Source organism: Rattus norvegicus, chromosome 13, assembly GCF_036323735.1.
Source record: "Rattus norvegicus strain BN/NHsdMcwi chromosome 13, GRCr8, whole genome shotgun sequence".
NCBI classification, from domain to species: Eukaryota; Metazoa; Chordata; class Mammalia; order Rodentia; family Muridae; genus Rattus; species Rattus norvegicus.
In genome coordinates, this window is record NC_086031.1 from 71,820,454 (window position 1) to 71,844,968 (window position 24,515).

A 24,515-nucleotide genomic window follows, 5' to 3' on the forward strand; every position below is an offset into this window, starting at 1 on the left:
GTTACGAGTCTGAAGTCTGATGGCTCAAATCCTAGGTCTCCACTGACTATGTTACCTTGGGCATGCAAGTATTGACAATTCTTCTATCCTATAGGAGTGATAATGACATCTGGTTCAGAGACCAGTTGAAGACAAAGCACTGTTTACAAAGTGATTAGAAAAGCACTTGGTCCACAGTAAGTGCTCTCCAAGTGCAGCTAGGTGGGCTTCTTTATTTTCCTTTTTGGGCATCTATGGTGCTTTTTGGTTATCTGGCCCTAAAGACATCCAGTGAGACTTCTTCGTTTTTGGAGTTAAATCTTAGATATTATAGATCTTGAAAACCCAATCTTCATCTAAAACTTCAAAGTAACTTCTTAGTTTCCCCTTCCTTTTCCCCCTCCAATACTGTTATGGTTAAAGAAAAAAGGCCCTACTTTACCTTCATAGGAAGTAACCCAGATCTCATTTGGTTTATACCTGAGAGACACAGTCATTACATCTGTATTGAGTACTACAAAATATATTTATAGACATGGATGAAAATTTTTCCAAGTATTCTTTTGAGAGTATCTGGAACATTTCCCTACTTCTTCGTAGCTAACTAGAGGTAACCAGATAGCAGGTGGTCTTCTAACCTGCTGATGATGCTTTTCATCTGGCTGTCCTTCTCCTCCTGCTGTCTGCGCAGCCGCTCCTCACTGTCCTCCAGCCGGGCCTTGTACTCCAGCAGCAGCTTCTGCATCTGCTGCTCCTGAACCAGTAGCCGGCGCTCATACTCCTCCAGCCGCCGGCTGGACACCCGCAGACGCTCCTTCAGTTTGCTAATTTCTTGTTCATACTGGCAAAAGGGGAAATACATGAATGGTAGGGATGATATTGGCTTTTGGAGTTACTAGCCAGAGAATGCCAGGCAACATGGTAGATGTTCTCTGTCCTGCCATGCTCTCACTACTACATGGGTTATATAAAAATGTCAGCTAGCATAAATGTCAAGGAAGCACTGTCATGTCTAAAACTACGTTTAAAATCTTAACTTGTCATTATGAATTCTACAGATTTATTTACTTTTCCTCACACTAAACTATCAGTTGTGGCAAGCTACATCCAATAGAAGCCTGGCAAATGACTTAAGCTAAAAACTAGCTGTCCACAAAAGAAAGGCTTATATGTTATTACTTGTACTGCAGGATTTCTGACACTGGGGCTCATTAGATTATCTTTACTCCACTAGAATGTACCCTTTAGACAACTCAGAGTAAAGCAACATTTCTGTTAAGCCATTAAATCAGTTAATACAATTTCATGACAGAATAGGCCATTACTACTTTTCCCTTAATTATGAGAGTGTGAAATATTCACGTCATAGTACTGACAAAGGGCTCGCCTCTTCTCAAGGAGGAAATGATCATATCTCTTGCCCTATTTCTACGATGTGGTTTCATCAGCCTGACCTGGTACCACCTGCTGGAATCCATACACATTCTCACTAGGCCTTCTGCAAATTCTGTCATTCAGCTGCCTACTCAGCCCTTCATGTACTAGCTCCTGTGGACAGGGTTGTTAATGCGACTGAAGTCAAACTGTACAGGCAAGGTGGAAATCATGACCTTCGTCTTGGATGAGCTACATTTATTTATTTATTTATTTATTTATTTATTTATTTATTTATGTTTTTGTATAGACAAAAATCAATCCCACAGCTCTATATTTTAACTTTTTTAAAAAAGAGGCCTTGACAAATGATGCAGCCCTGCATTATCTTCAGAAAGCAAGGGATGGGATCCAAAATAAGGCTATTTCGTCTTTGATGAGTATTGTACACACTACTTAGACACATGTTTTCTGACCCTAAAAATCTTAAGTTGAACCCTTGTATGTTCAATTTTTTTTGCACTGAAAACTAAATTTTATTAATGGATATTTTAAATCTATGTGGATTCACTGAATCTGAAATGCTGGCATATTCTATTCATTGCTATAGTCTTATAACTTAAATTTTTTTCATCTTTATTAACTTGGGTATTTCTTATTTACATTTCCATTGTTATTCCCTTTCCCGGTTTCTGGGCAAACAACCCCCTAGCCCCTCCCCCTCCCCTTCTCTATGAGTGTTCCCCTCCCCATCCTCCCCCCATTACTACCCTCCCCCCAACAATCACGTTCACTGGGGGTTCAGTCTTGGCAGGACCCAGGGCTTCCCCTTCCACTGGTGCTCTTACTAGGCTATTCATTGCTACCTATGCAGTTGGAGCCCAGGGTCAGTCCATGTATAGTCTTTAGGTAGTGGCTTAGTCCCTGGAAGCTCTGGTTGGTTGGCATTGTTGTTCATATGGGGTCTCAAGCCCCTTCAAGCTCTTTCAGTCCTTTCTAAGATTCCTTCAATTGGATGGGCTATTTCATAGTCATTAGTAAACTGATGATACATATGTATGGGGTTTTAGAAAATACAACTTAAAATACCGTGTCATGACACCCGCGGATCCCGGCCCGCAGCAGCTCTCTGCTCCCAGACCCGGTGAGAGAGAGGCCCAACCGCCTGGTCAGGTGGGCACTCCTGAGGCTGCAGAGTGGAAGAGACCACCAACACTGCTCACCCCTGCCCACATCCCTGGCCCAAGAGGAAACTGTATAAGGCCTCTGGGCTCCCGTGGGGGAGGGCCCAGGAGCGGCAGGACCCCTGCCACAGACACCGCCGGACCCTGAAGGAAACAGACCGGATAAACAGTTCTCTGCACCCAAATCCCGTGGGAGGGAGAGCTAAACCTTCAGAGAGGCAGACAGGCCTGGGAAACCAGAAGAGACTGCTCCCTGCACACACATCTCGGACGCCAGAGGAAAAAGCCAAAGACCATCTGGAACCCTGGTGCACTGAAGCTCCCGGAAGGGGCGGCACAGGTCTTCCTGGTTGCTGCCGCTGCAGAGAGCCCCTGGACAGCACCCCACGAGCAAACCTGAGCCTCGGGACCACAGGTAAGACCAAATTTTCTGCTGCAAGAAAGCTGCCTGGTGAACTCAAGACACAGGCCCACAGGAACAGCTGAAGACCTGTAGAGAGGAAAAACTACACGCCCGAAAGCAGAACACTCTGTCCCCATAACTGACTGAAAGAGAGGAAAACAGGTCTACAGCACTCCTGACACACAGGCTTATAGGACAGTCTAGCCACTGTCAGAAATAGCAGAACAAAGTAACACTAGAGATAATCTGATGGCGAGAGGCAAGCGCAGGAACCCAAGCAACAGAAACCAAGACTACATGCCATCATCGGAGCCCAATTCTCCCACCAAAACAAACATGGAATATCCAAACACACCAGAAAAGCAAGATCTAGTTTCAAAATCATATTTGATCATGATGCTGGAGGACTTCAGGAAAGACCTGAACACACTTAGGGAAGCACAGGAAAACATTAATAAACAAGTAAAAGCCTACAGAGAGGAATCGCAAAAATCCCTGAAAGAATTCCAGGAAAACACAATCAAACAGTTGAAGGAATTAAAAATGGAAATAGAAGCAATCAAGAAAGAACACATGGAAACAACCCTGGATATAGAAAACCAAAAGAAGAGACAAGGAGCTGTAGATACAAGCTTCACCAACAGAATACAAGAGATGGAAGAGAGAATCTCAGGAGCAGAAGATTCCATAGAAATCATTGACTCAACTGTCAAAGATAATGTAAAGCGGAAAAAGCTACTGGTCCAAAACATACAGGAAATCCAGGACTCAATGAGAAGATCAAACCTAAGGATAATAGGTATAGAAGAGAGTGAAGACTCCCAGCTCAAAGGACCAGTAAATATCTTCAACAAAATCATAGAAGAAAACTTCCCTAACCTAAAAAAAGAGATACCCATAGACATACAGGAAGCCTACAGAACTCCAAATAGATTGGACCAGAAAAGAAACACCTCCCGTCACATAATTGTCAAAACACCAAACGCACAAAATAAAGAAAGAATATTAAAAGCAGTAAGGGAAAAAGGTCAAGTAACATATAAAGGGAGACCTATCAGAATCACACCAGACTTCTCGCCAGAAACTATGAAGGCCAGAAGATCCTGGACTGATGTTATACAGACCCTAAGAGAACTCAAATGCCAGCCCAGATTACTGTATCCAGCAAAACTCTCAATTAACATTGATGGAGAAACCAAGATATTCCATGACAAAACCAAATTTACACAATATCTTTCTACAAATCCAGCACTACAAAGGATAATAAATGGTAAAGCCCAACATAAGGAGGCAAGCTATACCCTAGAAGAAGCAAGAAACTAATCGTCTTGGCAACAAAACAAAGAGAATGAAAGCACACAAACATAACCTCACATCAAATATGAATATAACGGGAAGCAATAATCACTATTCCTTAATATCTCTCAATATCAATGGCCTCAACTCCCCAATAAAAAGACATAGATTAACAAACTGGATACGCAACGAGGACCCTGCATTCTGCTGCCTACAGGAAACACACCTCAGAGACAAAGACAGACACTACCTCAGAGTGAAAGGCTGGAAAACAACTTTCCAAGCAAATGGTCAGAAGAAGCAAGCTGGAGTAGCCATTCTAATATCAAATAAAATCAATTTCCAACTAAAAGTCATCAAAAAAGATAAGGAAGGACACTTCATATTCATCAAAGGAAAAATCAACCAAGATGAACTCTCAATCCTAAATATCTATGCCCCAAATACAAGGGCACCTACATATGTAAAAGAAACCTTACTAAAGCTCAAAACACACATTGCACCTCACACAATAATAGTGGGAGATTTCAACACCCCACTCTCATCAATGGACAGATCATGGAAACAGAAATTAAACAGTGATGTAGACAGACTAAGAGAAGTCATGAGCCAAATGGACTTAACGGATATTTATAGAACATTCTATCCTAAAGCAAAAGGATATACCTTCTTCTCAGCTCCTCATGGTACTTTCTCCAAAATTGACCATATAATTGGTCAAAAAACGGGCCTCAACAGGTACAGAAAGATAGAAATAATCCCATGCGTGCTATCGGACCACCACGGCCTAAAACTGGTCTTCAATAACAATAAGGGAAGAATGCCCACATATACGTGGAAATTGAACAATGCTCTACTCAATGATAACCTGGTCAAGGAAGAAATAAAGAAAGAAATTAAAAACTTTTTAGAATTTAATGAAAATGAAGATACAACATACTCAAACTTATGGGACACAATGAAAGCTGTGCTAAGAGGAAAACTCATAGCGCTGAGTGCCTGCAGAAAGAAACAGGAAAGAGCATATGTCAGCAGCTTGACAGCACACCTAAAAGCTCTAGAACAAAAAGAAGCAAATATACCCAGGAGGAGTAGAAGGCAGGAAATAATCAAACTCAGAGCTGAAATCAACCAAGTAGAAACAAAAAGGACCATAGAAAGAATCAACAGAACCAAAAGTTGGTTCTTTGAGAAAATCAACAAGATAGATAAACCCTTAGCCAGACTAACGAGAGGACACAGAGAGTGTGTCCAAATTAACAAAATCAGAAATGAAAAGGGAGACATAACTACAGATTCGGAGGAAATTCAAAAAATCATCAGATCTTACTATAAAAACCTATATTCAACAAAATTTGAAAATCTTCAGGAAATGGACAATTTCCTAGACAGATACCAGGTATCGAAGTTAAATCAGGAACAGATAAACCAGTTAAACAACCCCATAACTCCTAAGGAAATAGAAGCAGTCATTAAAGGTCTCCCAACCAAAAAGAGCCCAGGTCCAGACGGGTTTAGTGCAGAATTCTATCAAACCTTCATAGAAGACCTCATACCAATATTATCCAAACTATTCCACAAAATTGAAACAGATGGAGCCCTACCGAATTCCTTCTACGAAGCCACAATTACTCTTATACCTAAACCACACAAAGACACAACAAAGAAAGAGAACTTCAGACCAATTTCCCTTATGAATATCGACGCAAAAATACTCAATAAAATTCTGGCAAACCGAATTCAAGAGCACATCAAAACAATCATCCACCATGATCAAGTAGGCTTCATCCCAGGCATGCAGGGATGGTTTAATATACGGAAAACCATCAACGTGATCCATTATATAAACAAACTGAAAGAACAGAACCACATGATCATTTCATTAGATGCTGAGAAAGATTTGACAAAATTCAACACCCCTTCATGATAAAAGTCCTGGAAAGAATAGGAATTCAAGGCCCATACCTAAACATAGTAAAAGCCATATACAGCAAACCAGTTGCTAACATTAAACTAAATGGAGAGAAACTTGAAGCAATCCCACTAAAATCAGGGACTAGACAAGGCTGCCCACTCTCTCCCTACTTATTCAATATAGTTCTTGAAGTTCTAGCCAGAGCAATCAGACAACAAAAGGAGATCAAAGGGATACAGATCGGAAAAGAAGAGGTCAAAATATCACTATTTGCAGATGACATGATAGTATATTTAAGTGATCCCAAAAGTTCCACCAGAGAACTACTAAAGCTGATAAACAACTTCAGCAAAGTGGCTGGGTATAAAATTAACTCAAATAAATCAGTTGCCTTCCTCTATACAAAAGAGAAACAAGCCGAGAAAGAAATTAGGGAAACGACACCCTTCATAATAGACCCAAATAATATAAAGTACCTCGGTGTGACTTTAACCAAGCAAGTAAAAGATCTGTACAATAAGAACTTCAAGACACTGAGGAAAGAAATTGAAGAAGACCTCAGAAGATGGAAAGATCTCCCATGCTCATGGATTGGCAGGATTAATATGGTAAAAATGGCCATTTTACCAAAAGCAATCTACAGATTCAATGCAATCCCCATCAAAATACCAATCCAATTCTTCAAAGAGTTAGACAGAACAATTTGCAAATTCATCTGGAATAACAAAAAACCCAGGATAGCTAAAGCTATCCTCAACAATAAAAGGACTTCAGGGGGAATCACTATCCCTGAACTCAAGCAGTATTACAGAGCAATAGTGATAAAAACTGCATGGTATTGGTACAGAGACAGACAGATAGACCAATGGAATAGAATTGAAGACCCAGAAATGAACCCACACACCTATGGTCACTTGATTTTTGACAAAGGAGCCAAAACCATCCAATGGAAAAAAGATAGTATTTTCAGCAAATGGTGCTGGTTCAACTGGAGGGCAACATGTAGAAGAATGCAGATCGATCCATCCTTATCACCCTGTACAAAGCTTAAGTCCAAGTGGATCAAGGACCTCCACATCAAACCAGACACACTCAAACTAATAGAAGAAAAACTAGGGAAGCATCTGGAACACATGGGCACTGGAAAAAATTTCCTGAACAAAACACCAATGGCTTATGCTCTAAGATCAAGAATCGACAAATGGGATCTCATAAAACTGCAAAGCTTCTGTAAGGCAAAGGACACTGTGGTTAGGACAAAACGGCAACCAACAGATTGGGAAAAGATCTTTACCAATCCTACAACAGATAGAGGCCTTATTTCCAAAATATACAAAGAACTCAAGAAGTTAGACCGCAGGGAAACAAATAACCCTATTAAAAAATGGGGTTCAGAGCTAAACAAAGAATTCACAGCTGAGGAATGCCGAATGGCTGAGAAACACCTAAAGAAATGTTCAACATCTTTAGTCATAAGGGAAATGCAAATCAAAACAACCCTGAGATTTCACCTCACACCAGTGCGATTGGCTAAGATCAAAAACTCAGGTGACAGCAGATGCTGGCGAGGATGTGGAGAAAGAGGAACACTCCTCCATTGTTGGTGGGATTGCAGACTGGTAAAACCATTCTGGAAATCAGTCTGGAGGTTCCTCAGAAAATTGGACATTGAACTGCCTGAGGATCCAGCTATACCTCTCTTGGGCATATACCCAAAAGATGCCTCAACATATAAAAGAGACACGTGCTCCACTATGTTCATCGCAGCCTTATTTATAATAGCCAGAAGCTGGAAAGAACCCAGATGCCCTTCAACAGAGGAATGGATACAGAAAATGTGGTACATCTACACAATGGAATATTACTCAGCTATCAAAAACAACGAGTTTATGAAATTCGTAGGCAAATGGTTGGAACTGGAAAATATCATCCTGAGTGAGCTAACCCAATCACAGAAAGACATACATGGTATGCACTCATTGATAAGTGGCTATTAGCCCAAATGCTTGAATTACCCTAGATCCCTAGAACAAACGAAACTCAAGACGGATGATCAAAATGTGAATGCTTCACTCCTTCTTTAAATGAGGAAAAAGAATACCCTTGGCAGGGAAGGGAGAGGCAAAGATTAAAACAGAGACTGAAGGAACACCCATTCAGAGCCTGCCCCACATGTGGCCCATACATATACAGCCACCCAATTAGACAAGATGGATGAAGCAAAGAAGTGCAGACCGACAGGAGCCGGATGTAGATCGCTCCTGAGAGACACAGCCAGAATACAGCAAATATAGAGGCGAATGCCAGCAGCAAACCACTGAACTGAGAATAGGTCCCCTATTGAAGGAATCAGAGAAAGAACTGGAAGAGCTTGAAGGGGCTCGAGACCCCAAAAGTACAACAATGCCAAGCAACCAGAGCTTCCAGGGACTAAGCCACTACCTAAAGACTATACATGGACTGACCCTGGACTCTGACCCCATAGGTAGCAATGAATATCCTAGTAAGAGCACCAGTGGAAGGGGAAGCCCTGGGTCCTGCTAAGACTGAACCCACAGTGAACTAGTCTATGGGGGGAGGGCGGCAATGGGGGAAGGGTTGGGAGGGGAACACCCATAAGGAAGGGGAGGGGGGAGGGGGATGTTTGCCCGGAAACCGGGAAAGGGAATAACACTCGAAATGTATATAAGAAATACTCAAGTTAATAAAAAAAAAAAATACCGTGTCATTAACTGGTGAAAAGACAATAGTTACTTCTTATCCACTTCTCTACTCTAGATGTTGCTGGCTAATATAAAAAGCCAAAGCCGAAAGTCTTAAGTCAGCTCTGAAAGGTTGGGCTACGTTATTAGGCACAGTTAATGATTTTTCTAGCAAAAGAAAGGTTAATTTCTGATGGTCAATTAAATGTAAAGTTATTGCTTAACTTTTTCTAGGTCTGTCTCCAGGGGTAGAGGCCAGAAGACTGTGAATCTGAGGTCATTATGGGGTTATGTATAAGATCCTGTCTCAGAAACCAACCAACCAACCAACCAACCAACCAACCAACCAACCAACCAACCAACCTAGCCACCCACTCATCCACCCACTTACCCACCCATATACCCTTCAAAATACATATGAAATCCCTCAATGACAGAGGGATAATCATTTAATTATCTGTACTGCTAAGTAGTCTTCACTCACAAAATGTAAAAACCACAACAGCACTAAAATATAAACTGATTGTTCTCAAGATATAGTCTAGTCCTAAAGTAATTGTGAACTTGAAGACCTGATTTTATAGAAATAGTTAACATTCATATAAAATGATTAGAAACAAGTGTCACAGTGCCTTTAAATTAAAGCAATCTGCATTAAAAATTGTCAGCCCCTTCCTCTCCTCAACACGACAGAGATACTACTGGCCTATGATATACAGATAGGATGGTGGCTATCACGAGAAGTAGAGACCACAGCCTGGCTTACACAGTGAGTCCCAGGCCAGAGGGTTTGTTTTATAATTATTTTTTAAAATCACCTATATCAGTTGTCATCAGGGACAAATTATGTTCTACCTTTTCAGCATGCTTGGCTTCATCTTGATTTTGTTCAGTTTCTTCCACATCCTCTTCATACTGTCCATTGTTCAGAACCCAGGCTGCTGTCCTTTCTACTGGGGACATTGTGGCAGAGTCCACAGGTGACTGAACCTATGACAGAGATTTCCATTACCATTTCCTAAGACACTAGTTATGCTTCATACAGACGATTCCATAACGGAGATCACTCTTCATGCTTAATGCTTTCAGTTTTAGGTAATAGTTACCAATGTCAGGGACAGAGAATACACATTAGTGTAAGGACAAACCCTTCTGAATTCACATACAAAATTTCTTTTTTCCTTATAAAGAAAGCCTTAACATTACTAAGTTGATCAGCCAAACAAATGTTGCTGGCTGTGATGTAAACCGGTGGCAGTTATGATGACAGAACAGAAAGACAGGTTGCATGTTCCGGTGACGGGATGTCTGGTGAACCAGATATCCATGGATTAAAGAACTGGCTGATGCTAAAGCAAGCTCACAGATGTACATATCAGAATGCCAATACTGAGATTTATATTAACTATTTAGAGAAGGAAAAGAAGTGACATCTACTACTTTTCTAGAACACTGACTTCCTGGTGTGCTAGGACCATTCAAGAGTCTGTGTTTTCCTTAGCTGTGTTAGCCATGGAACCCAGAGCTTTGTATATGCTCTAGGCGAACGTCCTACCGCTAAACTATGTCCTCAGCACTATGTAAGAAAGTGTGTGGAGAACCTAAGATCAAACTATGAATTCCTCTACTGGTCTAAGCCTCTAAAGCATGTTTCTGTCTAGTTAGGATAGCAAGATAAATGGTCCTCTCTCAATACAGAGTGTTAGAAAATTCTAGTCTTAAGAGACAATGCTGCCACTTAGCATTTAAAAACTTTGTATTTCCTCAGTTACTGAATGAAGCTGTCACTACCAGTACCATTCCCATTCCCTACCTGATTATCTCACAGGGAGTTTTGAGGATTGCAGGACACTCTATGTGAAAGATCTTTGGTAACTTAAGAGTGTTAGTTTCTAGGCTGTTAGAGACAGGAAGTAAATGTACACACTGTGTGTGTGTGTGTGTGTGTGTGTGTGTGTGTGAATATGGGAAAGAAGATTTGTATGTGTGTGTGAGCAGGAGTGAGAAAAATCTGTATGTTTTGCTAGCTTTTTTTTATAATTACAATGGATTTATATTTTGAGGAACAACTCTAAATTTAATAATTGAAGAGAATTTTCCCCCTTGCCTAAGCTGTAGACTTTAAGAATCTTTATGACACTCTAGACTAAAACTCAGTTAAACTTTTAAGGGGATTTTGATGACTGTGAGGGTTAGAAGGTGAGATGAAAAACCTGTCTGCAGAGAGCTCAGAGATGCATTGCAAGAAACTTTCTAAATACACTCAGGACTAATACGGGCTGTCTTAAAGGTCTGAAGAACTTGGCTCAGTAAGAGTGGCTTTATGCCTGAGGAAGGATGAAGTTTACATAAGTAAACACACACACACACACACACACACACACACACACACACAAACACACACACAGATTGTGAATGTAGAAATTCCTCCTCTAAAGTGACCTTTTACATTTGCATGTTTTACTCTTCAACGTCTGTACCCTTAAACTCTTATACCTTATTTGTGTCAGTGATTGCTCTGTCTACCCTAACATTTATCTCCTTTAAATGTAACCTTTCACAGTTAGTCCTTATCCTAAGCAATGTCAGCACATGAATTTGATACTATATAATTATGTTATATATTCAGATATTAATGATTATATTTTTCCAATGGTTATATTTTATTTATATGGCTATGTAGATACCCCTGTAAACTTAATTCATTTTTAAACATCATACTTTGGGAACTCTGGCCTAAAGAATATAATGTCATCTACGAAAGGACAGAAGTATTCATATAAAAAGTTATGATAGTTGGCATGGTGTCATATGCTTCTAATCCCAGCACTGGGGAGGTAGAGGCAGGCATCTCTGTGAATTTGAGGATGGCCTTGTCTAGATAGTGAATTCTAGGACAGCCAGGATTACATAGAGAGACCCTGTCATAACAAAACAAAACAAACAAAAAACCAACCAAACAAAAAAACCCAAACAAACAACAAAAAACCCCCCAAAAAACAAGTTATAAGAAAAACAAGACAGAAAGTGAGAACACCTCATAAATTACAAGTAGTTTATACAAAAATACACATGTAATTTTCTGCCTGCCAGATATGAAAAGCAAAGTGCAATGAACTATTTCTGTACTGATTAAGAGAAACAGAAATATTGGGTTTCATTATCTGCTATAAAACAAAAAGTGTAGCACAGGATCTCAAAGACGAATAGATTATCAACATTTAAAGAAGACAGCAGCCTTTGGTTTTACAATCACATCACTTTAGTATAGGAGGTACACGAAAGTGCTTGACTAGGATTGTCTATTCAGCAGCAGTTTGAGATAAGGTAACTAACTATTTGAACTCATAACTCACTACTAAGAACTTTTTACTTAAGGCAGCCACTCAATAGCTTCCTGCTTTCAATGTTTAATGAGATATTACCTGAATAAACTTTCTTTCCCTGTCATTTGTTAGGGATAACTTCATTATCTATAAAGCTCCTTAGTTCTAAACTAACGGTGTGCCTAAGAACATACAAAGGAAGAAGATCTTGGCTTGAAAAACATTAAAAACACCATGGATGGTCTAGGCCTGGAAGGTTAATGAGGAGATTTTAAAGCAAGGGTTGGTTGGCACCACTGCTGATGGTGCTACTGCTGTATTTTTAGGAGAACTAGTAACACCCAGTGAACTGTGACAGATCGTGAAGGGGAACAGGACATCTCAACTCTCTTCCTAGTTTTGGGGTTGATTCTCACTCTGGGGGAAGCTGTTAAAAAAGAAAAAAGATAAGTAAAATTGACAAGATGGGTCAGGTCAGCTTTACTCCTTCTGTTTGTGTCACAGCCTTCAAAAACCATGAGTAGAAAATAATATTGAGGAAATTATAAGTAGTTACTATACTAGAATGGGAGAAAATAAAAGGTAATTTTGGGTCAAAACTATTAGAATATGTACACTACATGAAAAATCTATCTTTTACAGTTTTTCCTTTTAAAGAAATGCTTATTTATTTAATGTGTATGCTTGCTTGCTTTTGTAGGCATGTGTGTAACACACGTAAACAGGAGCTGTCAGGAGGCGAAAAGACAGGGAGCGGAATCCCTAGGAACCGGAGTTACAGGCCATTGTGAGCTGCCACAAAGGTGCTGAGTCCAATCTGAGCCCTCTTCAGAGCAGCAGCAAATGCTCTTAACCACTAAATTATTCTTATTTATTTAGGGTTTTTTCTCTTTTTTGGTCTCACATGTGCTGGTCTTCTCAATTACATCATCAAACTAATAGCGTTGTATCATAAAATTCTTCTGAACAGTGACTAATTCAATGTACAAGAAATGCTCAATAAAATTTTATATATTAACACCAAGTTCTCATTAGAATTCACTGATTAGAAAATACACTGTGTAGAGGAGGGTACTGTTCTTCCTTTAGTTCTCTGGAAGACCATCAAAGGCTTTTCATTAATAGTCATCCCATTTCCTTTTGATAAGCTGGATATGTAACAAAAGTTATTATCTCTAATTTATAGTCAAAGAAATGGAGTGGCTCTTGCTTAGCTACAGCCTGAGGGGAAAATTTATATTTACTTAACTTTTAAGAAGCCATGACAAAAATGAAGGATGAAAAAAAAAGACATAAAAAGGAGGGTATCCTATAACCTCCTCTGAGTTGATACTGGGTAGGTTTTCCTTGAGAAAAACAATGCTCTAGGGCAAAAGGGCCTGACACCACAGCCCCTCCCCCCCACCCATACCCACAGTCACTTAAGGTCTGGCTCTGTCAGGACAGCTGGTAACAGGCCAGTACCCATGCTTCTTGCTGGTGTTTACTAGATGTAGACACTTGTTGGTCTCAGTTTCTTCAGTCTGAAATAAGTTCTCATAAGTGAACAACCAGTCTGGTATCAACAGCAAAGTACACGATCTCAGAGTTCAGAGGAGATTTGTTAGAAGAGGTCTCCACAAATCAACATGTGAGAACCAGAGAGCAGCAGACACTTAAGGACTTGTCACAAGCCTATTTAAAAGGCCTCTTCAAATTCAAATTTCTGACACACTAAGTCTGAACGACTCATATATTTAAAATAAAGTCTATTATTTGTATGAGATACTTGATATATAAAAAAATAAAAGAGAAAAAATGAGAAAAAAGAAATCCAGACAGTGGCTTATAGGGGTCAAAATATTCAGAATTTTCTGAAAAAGAATTATTTCTTAGTAAAGTGTTTCACTAGGATTTTATTTCCTTCCTACTCGGTATTTGAGAAGACTGAATGAAGCCAGTCACACTGCCAACAAAGGCCTCTCCTTTGTGCTAAGACACAAATGGAATTTGCATGGACAAAGCCACTGATAATTATAGCTGCCTACAGAGCAATCTCCACAAAGAAATCCTCTAGGTTGGGAGAAAGAAAACAATTCCCTAACACAATTTGCAATTAAAATATGTAGAGGAATTTGCTTTAAAATGTGCTGATTATACAGAACTAGAGGCTTCATGTAAGATAAAAAAAACAAAAGAAATGGAAAGATAAGAAGAAAAAGTAACAAGTGCAAAAGGATGAACCCTTTACTTCTTGGGTAGAAAAAGTCACTGTAGAAAATTCAGTTCACTGTAGAACTTGAGCAATAACAATTTACTTGAGTAAATAACAACTGGTCTCAGGGAAATGCACAAGAATTAGAAGCACAAATACTACATGATAGGACTCCATGATACAGGAAAGAGAAATGGGAAGGCAGAAGAAGAGAAAAATTTAAAGCACAGTTTTGAAAGAAAAGTTGATTTAATATATTGCAAGGGGCACTTGGGTGGATAATAGCAAGAGCCAAGAAGAAATGTTTACTTTTCCTTTCAGGGCTGAACCTAATCGGTGAGAATATTTCTACTTCTATCTCATCCTTACTGCCCTCTGGCTGTCCTAAGCTCTCAAAGATGCTAGCTATTAAATAAAAGGGCTAGTGCCAAGTCAGGTTACCCTTTTGAAATGTGGGTCAGTGGGATCCCACAGACCCGCAGCAAAACATCAGGGGCTATAGCCATTGCTCTTAGTTTCCCTCCAGAACTTGAAAGGAGACCCACAACTGGTCAGTATGAAGAGAATGAAGATTGTGGAGTGTTCTGTTCTAAATCAATAGCACACACCACCTCCCTTCAAGGGGGCAGAAGGAACATAATTAACAGACATAGCTGATTTTGTGAAACTAATGTCGATTATTTGCTGGACATGACAGAAACTACTACACCCATACTCCAGCAGCTATGTCTGTAGGTATAAGACTAAGCCAGTTGAAATCCCAACAGTGACAGGGGAAGGGAATATGAAGTCCGCTCTAATTGTGGAGAAGCCATTGGCACCTGTCTCTGCCAGGGGAGGGAGAGTAAGTTGGCTTTAGGGATACCATTCCTGAAGAACTACTCGAGCTCCAGTAGGGAGCCTGTACCTAAGGGATATAAGTGGGCATGCATGCATGCACGCACGCGCACACACACACACATGAACGCATGCATAGCCCTAAGTGGACTAAATTTTTTTCAATAGAGAGTGAGTACATTAAACTGGGATAGAAAAGTGGTGTTGAATAATAGAGGAGGAGCAGGAGGGGAGGGAATATGGTTGGATTTGATCAAAACACATTTTATGCAAATTCTTAAAGAATACAAATATTCAAGCCAGGTATAGTGGTGCAAGGCTGTAATTTCCACATTAGGGAAGCAGAGGCAGGCTAATTTCTATGAGTTCAAGGCCAGCCATCGTTACTCAGTGAGACCCTGCCTCCAAAAAGAAATAATAATAAAACAAAAATATTGCATTAAAAACTCCATAAAAGTAAAAAATTAAAAATAAAGAGTTTTTAGGAAAAAACTCTTTTAGATGAAACACACACACACACACACACACACACACACACACACACACACACACGGGAGTGGAAGAAAAAAGCGATCTCTCTAAAGTTAGTTTATACATAAGGACAAAATACATATAAATTGTTCAAAGTGTCATACATTAAGGAAGGAATGATTACATTTTGGGCAAGTAAATAAAATTTCAAAATGTTATAAGACACAAGCTTGACTTGTTCACGTATGCAGCAATGTAAGAAATGTGAAAATATTTCAAGTACTTATCGACCATCTGTGGTTTTGTATCTTGTCCTTCTTTCGCTTGCTCTCTAGGTGTTCAGTTGTTTATTATTCTAGCCATTTCCAGGAAAAGGCACATGGGACGTGGCATTTCCACAGGGAGGTGGGGGATGGGATGGAGAGCAGTTACGGTAAACTGTCAGCTCAGAATGTAAAACTTTACTCTGGAAGCTTAAGGAAGAAATTGAGGGTTAATTTCCAGATTCCCTAAGTACAGTTGATTCTGACTATGGATCTCCTATTTAACTGTGCAATTATTCATCCAAAGCCACAGCTGTGCTCTAAGCACACCTTGAAGAAAAGGCGCCATTCCTCATGGAAAAGAAAGGCCTCCTGAGTGTTTGTGTCTCCTAATGAGTCAAGCTCCCTTCTGCTCTCACCTATCCAGAAGAACCCCAACCCCTTTCCTTTCTTCTGTTTAAGGGTTGTCAAGACATTATTAAGTGTCAATTCAGTTCTGGACAGCTTATATACAAAGGGCCAATGTAGCTGTTCACGCAAGCAGAGGCCAAGGCCTTTCAGTACACCCTACCTGTTGTGTCTGTTGTCTCTGGATTGCTCTCACTTTGGGCACAGGGCTCTCTCTGGAGGAAGAGGACTGCTGCCTGGACCGGCTCCCATTCTGCACAGGTTCAGCCACCAGGGCTGCAGATGCCACGGACATGCTCCCCGTGCTACGCAAGGAAGCACTGTGTGGCAGAGAAGGGGGTGCTTTGGCTCGGGCACCCAGCCCAGATTGGTCCAGTTTTCGGATTTGGGACTGCCCAGTACTATTTTGTCGTGGCAGAGCCAGAGGTATGTGTCTGTCTGGTGCAGTGTGCCGCCTGGAGAAGTCCTCACTGTGTGAGCTTCTTTTGGTGAAATCTTCCATGCTGCTATTACTGGGCCCACTGAGTTTGAAGTCTTCACTATTGCTTTGGCTTCGAGAACTGGCAGTGCTTAGGTTCTCCAAACTGGAATCCGCAGAGGCCTTTGGCATTGCTGGAACTGGGTTGTTGAGGTGATAGACAGGGTTCTGGAATGACAAGGGCTGGAGACTTCCTGGCTGGTTCAGGGCTGGGTGCAGGGGTCTTCTCACTTGAGGTGCACTCTGGGGAGTGCTCTGGGTTTCCCGAAGCTGTTTGATGCTAGCTACCTGGGTTATAGAGAGCTGGCTTCCTGCAAGGCGCATAGGCACATCAAGCATGACAGATCCATGCTCCACCTGAGCAGTGTGGGTGTCCTGGAGGTCCATGAGGGAGATGCTCCGACCGTTAGGAAGGCTGTTTTCCTTTTCATCCTTTTCAGAGTACGTCATGCTCTGGGAGGAGGCTTGCTGAACCAACAACAGCGTCTTTCCTCTGAAATAGCTGTCTGTGTTATCCTGGCTTGGAGACTTTAGTTTATGCAAATCACTGTGGAAAAAGAATGGTCCCTTAATTACTCTTGAAGCAAATTCAACATAATTAATAGTTCATCCATTTGGGCATATGAACTCTTCTGAAGTTCAATGTGGAAGTAATATTTCTATAGAAAATCAGATTTCATCACAATTCTTAGAATAAAATCTAGCATTGCTAGTTTTCTCTGAAAGGTAGAAATAATATAACACTCATTGTCTTCTACTTTTACTGAGTTAGAACATTCTCCCAAATGTTCTAATTCATATTTAGTTCTGTCTAAACCTTCAAACCTTGCCAATTCAGAGCACAAAGTCTAAGGCTCAACGTTTTATTGACTCATATAAGCAGACATATACATAGAACCATAAAATGGTTTCAACTGAGGGTCTAGAGTAGAGGTTCTCAACCTATGGGTTGAGATCCCTTTGGGGGTGGCATATCAGATATCCTGCATATTAGATATTTAAATTATGATTTCTAACAGTAGCAAAATTACACGTAAGAAGTAGACCACTGGTCTAGAGAGTGGGAGACAATATGAAAATATGAATTTTATAAGAGCCCATCATCTTCTATGAAACATGAGTGATCTGTGTATATTTACATTATAAAGTACTACAGTATCATCCTAGAAATTAAGAAATACTGTGTGCACTGTGACAAACAACTGGATTTATCTGGTGATTCTTTCTTTTCAGTTGCTTACAAATTTAAGTTACAAACTTAAAAAATAAGTTAAATAGGTTTCTGCAAAATCAAAACATTATCTGTTAGGGAAGCAGCGTTCAAACCCTCTCTTCCATACCTGTCAGTGGGGTCTTCAAATATTTTCTGCAGTCCAGAGGAGAGGCTTCCACTGACATTTGGACTGGAGCTGTGTTCAGCGAAGCGTCTTAGCTGCTGCTGTATTGGCGTGGGGTTAGTCAGAGACTTGGTAATATCAGCAAGAACACGAGGGAGAGGTCCCAATTTTGCCACAGTTGCCTGTAGGAAGGAATTTTCACCCTAATTGGACAATAAGCATTGTGATATCCACAACATATTGTTTTGGGGACAATGATGCCCATTGATGGAAGGATGTAGGTTGGAGGGAGGGTAGGTATTGCATATGGGAGTGGCAAGTTCATAATGCATTGTTATGGAGCAGCGGAACCATGGCGTCGAGATGAATGAAGGAGGCGGAACAAGGTGCAGTAGACATTGAGGAAAGAAAGAAATAGAAATTAGGATTATGCAAATAAAAATTAAAAGACATGCTCAAAACAAACAAACTGTTGCCATTCCGACTAAAATATGCATGCAAAGCGCACTAAGGCTTTGAGTGGCTACCAGACCAAGATGGAGAGGGAGAATGAAGAACCAAACACCTTCTGACCAAAAGAAACGTCAGGATCAGACGACGGCTAGTGTGATGAGGCCTCCAAAGAAGAAGGACCGTGTGAGGGAAGCATGCCGACATACAGGAGGTGCTGCACTCAGGGCCGAGAGAGCAGGGCGAGCGGTTAGTTTACACCACAACCACCCCCCACTCAGTCTTGGGAACCTTGACTCACTGCCACCTGAGTCGTCTGCTCAAAACCAACCGAAACAACCAAACCAAACCAACCGAATCAAACCAACCGAACAAACCACACCAACCAAACCACACCAACCAAACCACACCAACCAAACCAGTAAAATCATATCATTTTCTACTCTTCTCATATGTCTAGATAAACTTCTAGTTCCCAGGACTAAAGATTAAAAATGAAGAAATGCATTTAACACAGGAAAATTTGTTAAAAGAGACTTTGATCATGAATAAATGAGACCTATTTAAAAAAATTATTGCATGAGTATCTTATTGATGTAGCTATCTAACAACTTTTAAAATAATTGCTTTAGTAGTCTGACCTGTCTTTGTAGACCAGGTTAGCCTCAAAGCCAGGTAGACGCACCTGTTTCTCTTCCGAGTACTGATTAAAGGTGTGTGCCACCCCATCCAGCACTCCTAACGGGATTCTTATCCTCATGGACTCAACCAGTATGCAGTTAGGCCAACAGTCATGGCTGCCTGTAGGTATTATTTAGTGTCTCAAAGATCAGTAAGATTGTGTGTGTGTATGTGTGTGTGTGTGTGTGTGTGTGTGTGTGTGTGTGTGTTGAGTGAGTCAGGCAATCAAAACCAGGGCCCTGTTCATAGCAGAAAGGTATTCTGATGGAATTATACTGTATGCATTTATTGCTAGCATTCAAACCTGAGGTCTGTGCCTGTCAGGCAGGCTCTGACACTTAGTTACGAGCTCTAGTCAACAGAGGACTCTTCTGCTCTGTCTGAGTGCAAATGGCATCTGGAAATTGCCTTTACTTGCTTAAGAGTGCTAAGCTAAGATTCATATAAGGAGAATTTACTGTCCACATAACTTTAACTTAATATCTACCTAGCATTTCTCAAAGTGAAGATGTAGTTCTTAAGAACAGGAATGGTTTATGGTTTTATAAACATTTTAAGTACCAGTTGACATACTCCTATCATATATTTATTCTAGAAAGTAAAATTTACTAAAGTTTATTACTAGACATTATTATATATAACATTTCATAGATGAGGAAAATTTAAGAAAACAAGTCTTTATCACAGAAAAATAACAAGGATTACTGAAGTACTTTCTATTACAGAATCTACTCCTCTTTGTAAGATCCCAGAATGAAGAAAATGATTGGTATACTTTACATTCAGTTATTAAAATAATCAAGTCCATTTGTCATTAGAAAATAAATTATTTTTATACTCTTAATTCATATTGGTTGATAAAGAAAACATCCACATTTTTGGATTCTATGTTGGTTTCAGTGGTAAAAATGATATCCAAGTCTGACATACATAGTAGGAAAAACAACTTCTCCATGGTGGGATTAACTTAAATATGATGAATAATATTTTATAAATCTGTATTTTTAAAAAAGATCTTGTCCTTAGAAATTACCAGATGAAGTTTCTCCCACATGAATAAAGATGCACACTCTAGTATTTGGTAATAGTTTCTAGGCAAGCTTTTAGACATGTATATATGCATATACATATACATATACATATATATACATCAGCAGGGTATACATGTATATATATGTTTCAGATATGTATACACATGCACATACCTGAAAACTTTCTTTTTATAAATTTATAGAAATGTTTCCTTAGCCCAGATAACTAAGCATTTGCTACTGATACCATGGCTCTCTAGGAATTTTGGTTGTGCGTCACTCACTCAATGATAATCATTTACTTTTAGATGTATAAAGTAAGTAGGGCTGCTTAACCAGCAGAAGGCTGTGTGTTATCATCATGGATGGTTGCTAGAATCTGGACACTAAGGTTCTGCATCCCCATTTCCCCTGACCCTCCCTCTTACTTTACCTTATCCAGTTGGGAAACTACTTCCCAAAGCAAGGAATGTAAAACTGACAGCTCTCTGCCCAAATCAATGTAGCCATCGAAGCCTGGGGTGTTTGAGATGGTGTCAGGATTTGAGATCTCCAAAAGGAACCGCTTCATTCCACCCCATTCATGTTCTAAAAAATCATTCATGAATGCCATGTATTCCTCTTTGTTACCAAACCTGAGTTAGGCAAACAAGTAAGAAAGAACAGAGATCAAGAAAAGACATATTAACATTTTGAGTTGATTTACAAATAGGTATAATTTCTTTTTATTTTGTGATAACGATTTTGTTTCTTTAAGTGATAACTGCTACAAATCCCCCCCCCCCCAGCAAACTTTTATTTAAATCTTACATAACTCAAGCTTTATAAAAAGCCAACATAGTTGAAAATTTGGGTTCTCCCTCTAAAGCCTGCAGTATCCAAAGCTTGAACAGTTAATTTAAAAATAAGTAAAACAAGACAACAGAACCCTGCAGCAGATCCTGCTGCAATATTTAAAAAAAAAAATCTAAGTCAGCTTAATCTTTACAAAAGTTATTTTAGCTCAAAGACTACAAAATCAAAATTATCTTAATTCTACAAAGAAGGGAGAGGGCTTCATACTATTCATATTATTTTAGAACTTCATCTTTTTCTCATTAAATTTGGCCACAAATCAAATTTCTGTGTTCCCTTCTCAGGAAATCTTCTTGAAGAAGAGGCCGAATACAAACTTGGAAGAGTGACTGCCTAGCCAGTAGGAAAGTGTTCTGTTATAGTGTGCAAAGAATGTAGAGTTCAGGGTTAATCTCTAGAACTTGATCTGGACCTGGAACGGGATCTAGAACAGGACCTTGAAGCTCTTTTGGCGGAGTGGACGTGGACCAAGCCTTTGAGGGTAGAGCAGGCAGAGGCGAATGGGATCGAGACTGGATCCCGGATCTGGATTTTGAATTAATATCTCCTTTTCCATTTTCTTGGGGGACCGAGAATGTGACCTACTTCGTGACTTCCCATACTTATCCTTAGATCTGCTTCTTGAGTATGAATGGGAACCCCATCAGACTTGGGCTTAGATTTGCTCTTTGATCTGGATTTCCTGCCCTTTGGCGGGATCGGGATCAACCTTTGCTCTGAAACCTAGATGGGGAGCGACTTTTTGAGATACTTCGAGATCTACTGTGGCTGCTTCAGAGACTCCTACCCCGAGATCATCTTCTAGACCATGATCTGGATCTACTTCCAGAGTAAGAGTGCTTATGGCTTGTTTGTGATTTATCTTCAATAAGCTTAATATTTCTGTGCCATCCAGTTTATTCAAAGCACACTTCATGTCAGAGTAGGAACTAAATTCAATTACACCCTCATCTGTTCGTTCTTTGTGAGCATCTGCATAAGTCCCCTCTCCTTGCCGCATAAAATCCTTTAAGTCTTGCCAACTGGAACGACTAGACAGATTTCTACAATAAATCTGTATTCTGTAGAACAGGTGGTCCATATTTGTCTCTGCCAGTTCTCTGCCTGCTGTAGCCACCACTTCCACCACTGCGGCTTCCGGTTGAGGCACAGCGTGGGCCCTGGGCGTGCTCCACGATCCTGCGCTCGCCTCGCTCACAGTTAACTTGCTGTTCAGCTCATAAATGGCATCGTCTGCATCACGGGAGTCCTCGAATTCCATGAAATCGTACCCATTTTTAAGATCAATTTAGAGGAGGCGGCCATAGCCACTAAAAAGTGCTGGATGTCCTTTTCGCAGACGTTAGTTCAGGAGTCCTATGTAGATGCCCGGCATGGCCATGGTGGGTGTTCTCCTGGAGGCTAGCTGAGGGGCGGGCGGGGGTGGGGGCGCTGCCGTGTGGGTGCAAAGGCCCGAACACGTGCCTCACATCGCAGCTGCAGCTGAGTCAGCCACATAATCGAATTTACTTTTTAGTGTTACTTTAATTCATGTTGAAAAATCTCAAGAGTAGAAACTAAATGCTTTTTTTTGGTCTTCAAAATTCTCATATAATATAGCCCCTAGTTATTTACCAAATGCCCATCAAGACAACTGTCAATTTAATTGTTTTCAGTTTCCAAATATATTCCATAGTAGTCTCTTCTTTATCCATGGTTCATACTGAAGACCTCCAACTGATGCCTGAAAAACTGCACATATGATGGGACGCTATATTTTACTCTATACCATGCACTTATTAAAAACAAAAACAAAACCCCAGGAAGACCACCCTAAAAATGACTTTAAAATTTTTCTTTATTTAGCACATCCAAACTGCCAGCAAAACTATTCTGTTTTTGGGGGACTATTACTAAGAAATAAAAGGTTATTTTAATATAAGTATTATGATACTTCATTAGTAAGCATAAAAACGAGGCGTCTATTAACAGATAGGTGGCACCTACTTCATGGATATATAGAATAAATGGATGATTGATATTCTGGGTTGGACTGAGCTGGACTTCATGAAATGTTTGCTACTTAGAACGGTGTGTTTCTAGAACTTCCCCTTTAATATTTTTGGACCAGAGTTGATCACGGGTAACGAAAACTGTGGACTGCAGTTCTTGTACAAGGGGAGACTGTATAGAAGTGGGCTTTTTTCTAAGTCTCTGCTCTTTATTTTATGGGAGAAGAAATTTCTGTCCCTTTAGATTTTGTCTATGGTTCAGAAATGAAGAGCACTAGCTGCTTTTCTAGAGGACCTAGGCTCCACTCCTAGCACATTCATAGTGGCTCCCAATAGTCTCTCACTGGAGTCCTAGAAAAATCCAGTGTCTTCTTCTGGACTCTGCAGGTACCAGAAATGCATGTGGTACACAAACATACATGCAAGCAAAACACCCATACGTATAAAAATAAATAAAAAATTAAAAAACTGCAAAATAATATATGAGAAGGCAATCTGCTTCACTGACTTGTTCTTTCACACACTGTTGGTATAAGCTTGTGTATTTCAATACTAAATATACCTGTAATCAATTTTGCAATGTGTGAGAACTCTTTCCTGGTTCTTTTCTTTTTGTTCCTTCCCCCCACCCCCCCTTTGGGGACAGTCTCATTAACCAGTTAACCAGGTTGGCTGTCCTATAACCTATGTAACCCAGGGTGGCCCTGGACTCACAGAGATGTACTTGTTTCTACCTCCTGAGTGCAGGCATTGAAGGTGCGAGCCACTGCTTTTAGTTTCTTAACTAAAGTTCTCTAAGCTTATAGAAAAGTTGAAAGTATAACAAACACCCATATGGTTTTCATCTGTATCAACTAACTCCTAGCTTTTGGGGAAGGGAGCAGGTTTGCTCACTTTTTTATTATATAGAACCATTTTAAACTAAATTATAGATGCTACCTCTAACTTACAACATAAATAAATTTCAAGTGTTGAAAATACTTGTACACATGATGTAAGCATATTACCAGCCTTTTCCCAATGCTCTCACACCTGCATTATTTTATCATATTGCTAAAATGATAGCATATCTATCATTTGACATCCTATCTTTTAATTAGTATTTTAATCTAGTCATTGGCATTTTTCATATTATTGGATTTTTTTTAATAAAATCACTTTAAAAATTGTTATACATCTTTAATAAATGTTTGTACCAGAGTTTAATATTTATTTCCCTTTTAGAAATTTTGACATGTAATAAAAACCTAGTAAAGTAGGTATGTGGCTCCCTGGCCTCATCCAAATGCTCAAGTGTTTTGTAAACCAAGTATTTTCAGGGTTAGGGTAGTGGTTTCCCT

The 24,515-nt window shown here is 39.9% G+C and overlaps 1 protein-coding gene and 1 pseudogene across 15 annotated transcripts in view; both read right to left on the reverse strand.

Annotated features, from left to right (window-relative positions):
* Rasal2 (RAS protein activator like 2) overlaps positions 1 to 24,515 on the reverse strand; it is a 293,984-nt gene that overhangs the window by 11,714 nt on the left and 257,755 nt on the right. For 10 of the 15 annotated variants that reach the window (XM_008769638.4, XM_039090766.2, XM_006250066.5 and 7 more), the window contains 5 exons: positions 20,763 to 20,964; positions 18,171 to 18,370; positions 16,516 to 17,377; positions 9,709 to 9,843; positions 618 to 820 (listed from right to left, as the gene is read on the reverse strand). In XM_008769638.4, coding sequence (XP_008767860.2) covers positions 618 to 820; positions 9,709 to 9,843; positions 16,516 to 17,377; positions 18,171 to 18,370; positions 20,763 to 20,964 — 1,602 coding nt within the window. Of the gene's footprint in view, positions 1 to 617; positions 821 to 9,708; positions 9,844 to 13,582; positions 16,155 to 16,515; positions 17,378 to 18,170; positions 18,371 to 20,762; positions 20,965 to 24,515 lie in introns of those variants that run through there. The other 5 variants (XM_017598813.3, XM_063272345.1, XM_063272347.1 and 2 more) reach the window with 2 other exon arrangements.
* On the reverse strand, positions 21,072 to 24,510 carry Srsf6-ps2 (serine and arginine rich splicing factor 6, pseudogene 2; annotated as a pseudogene).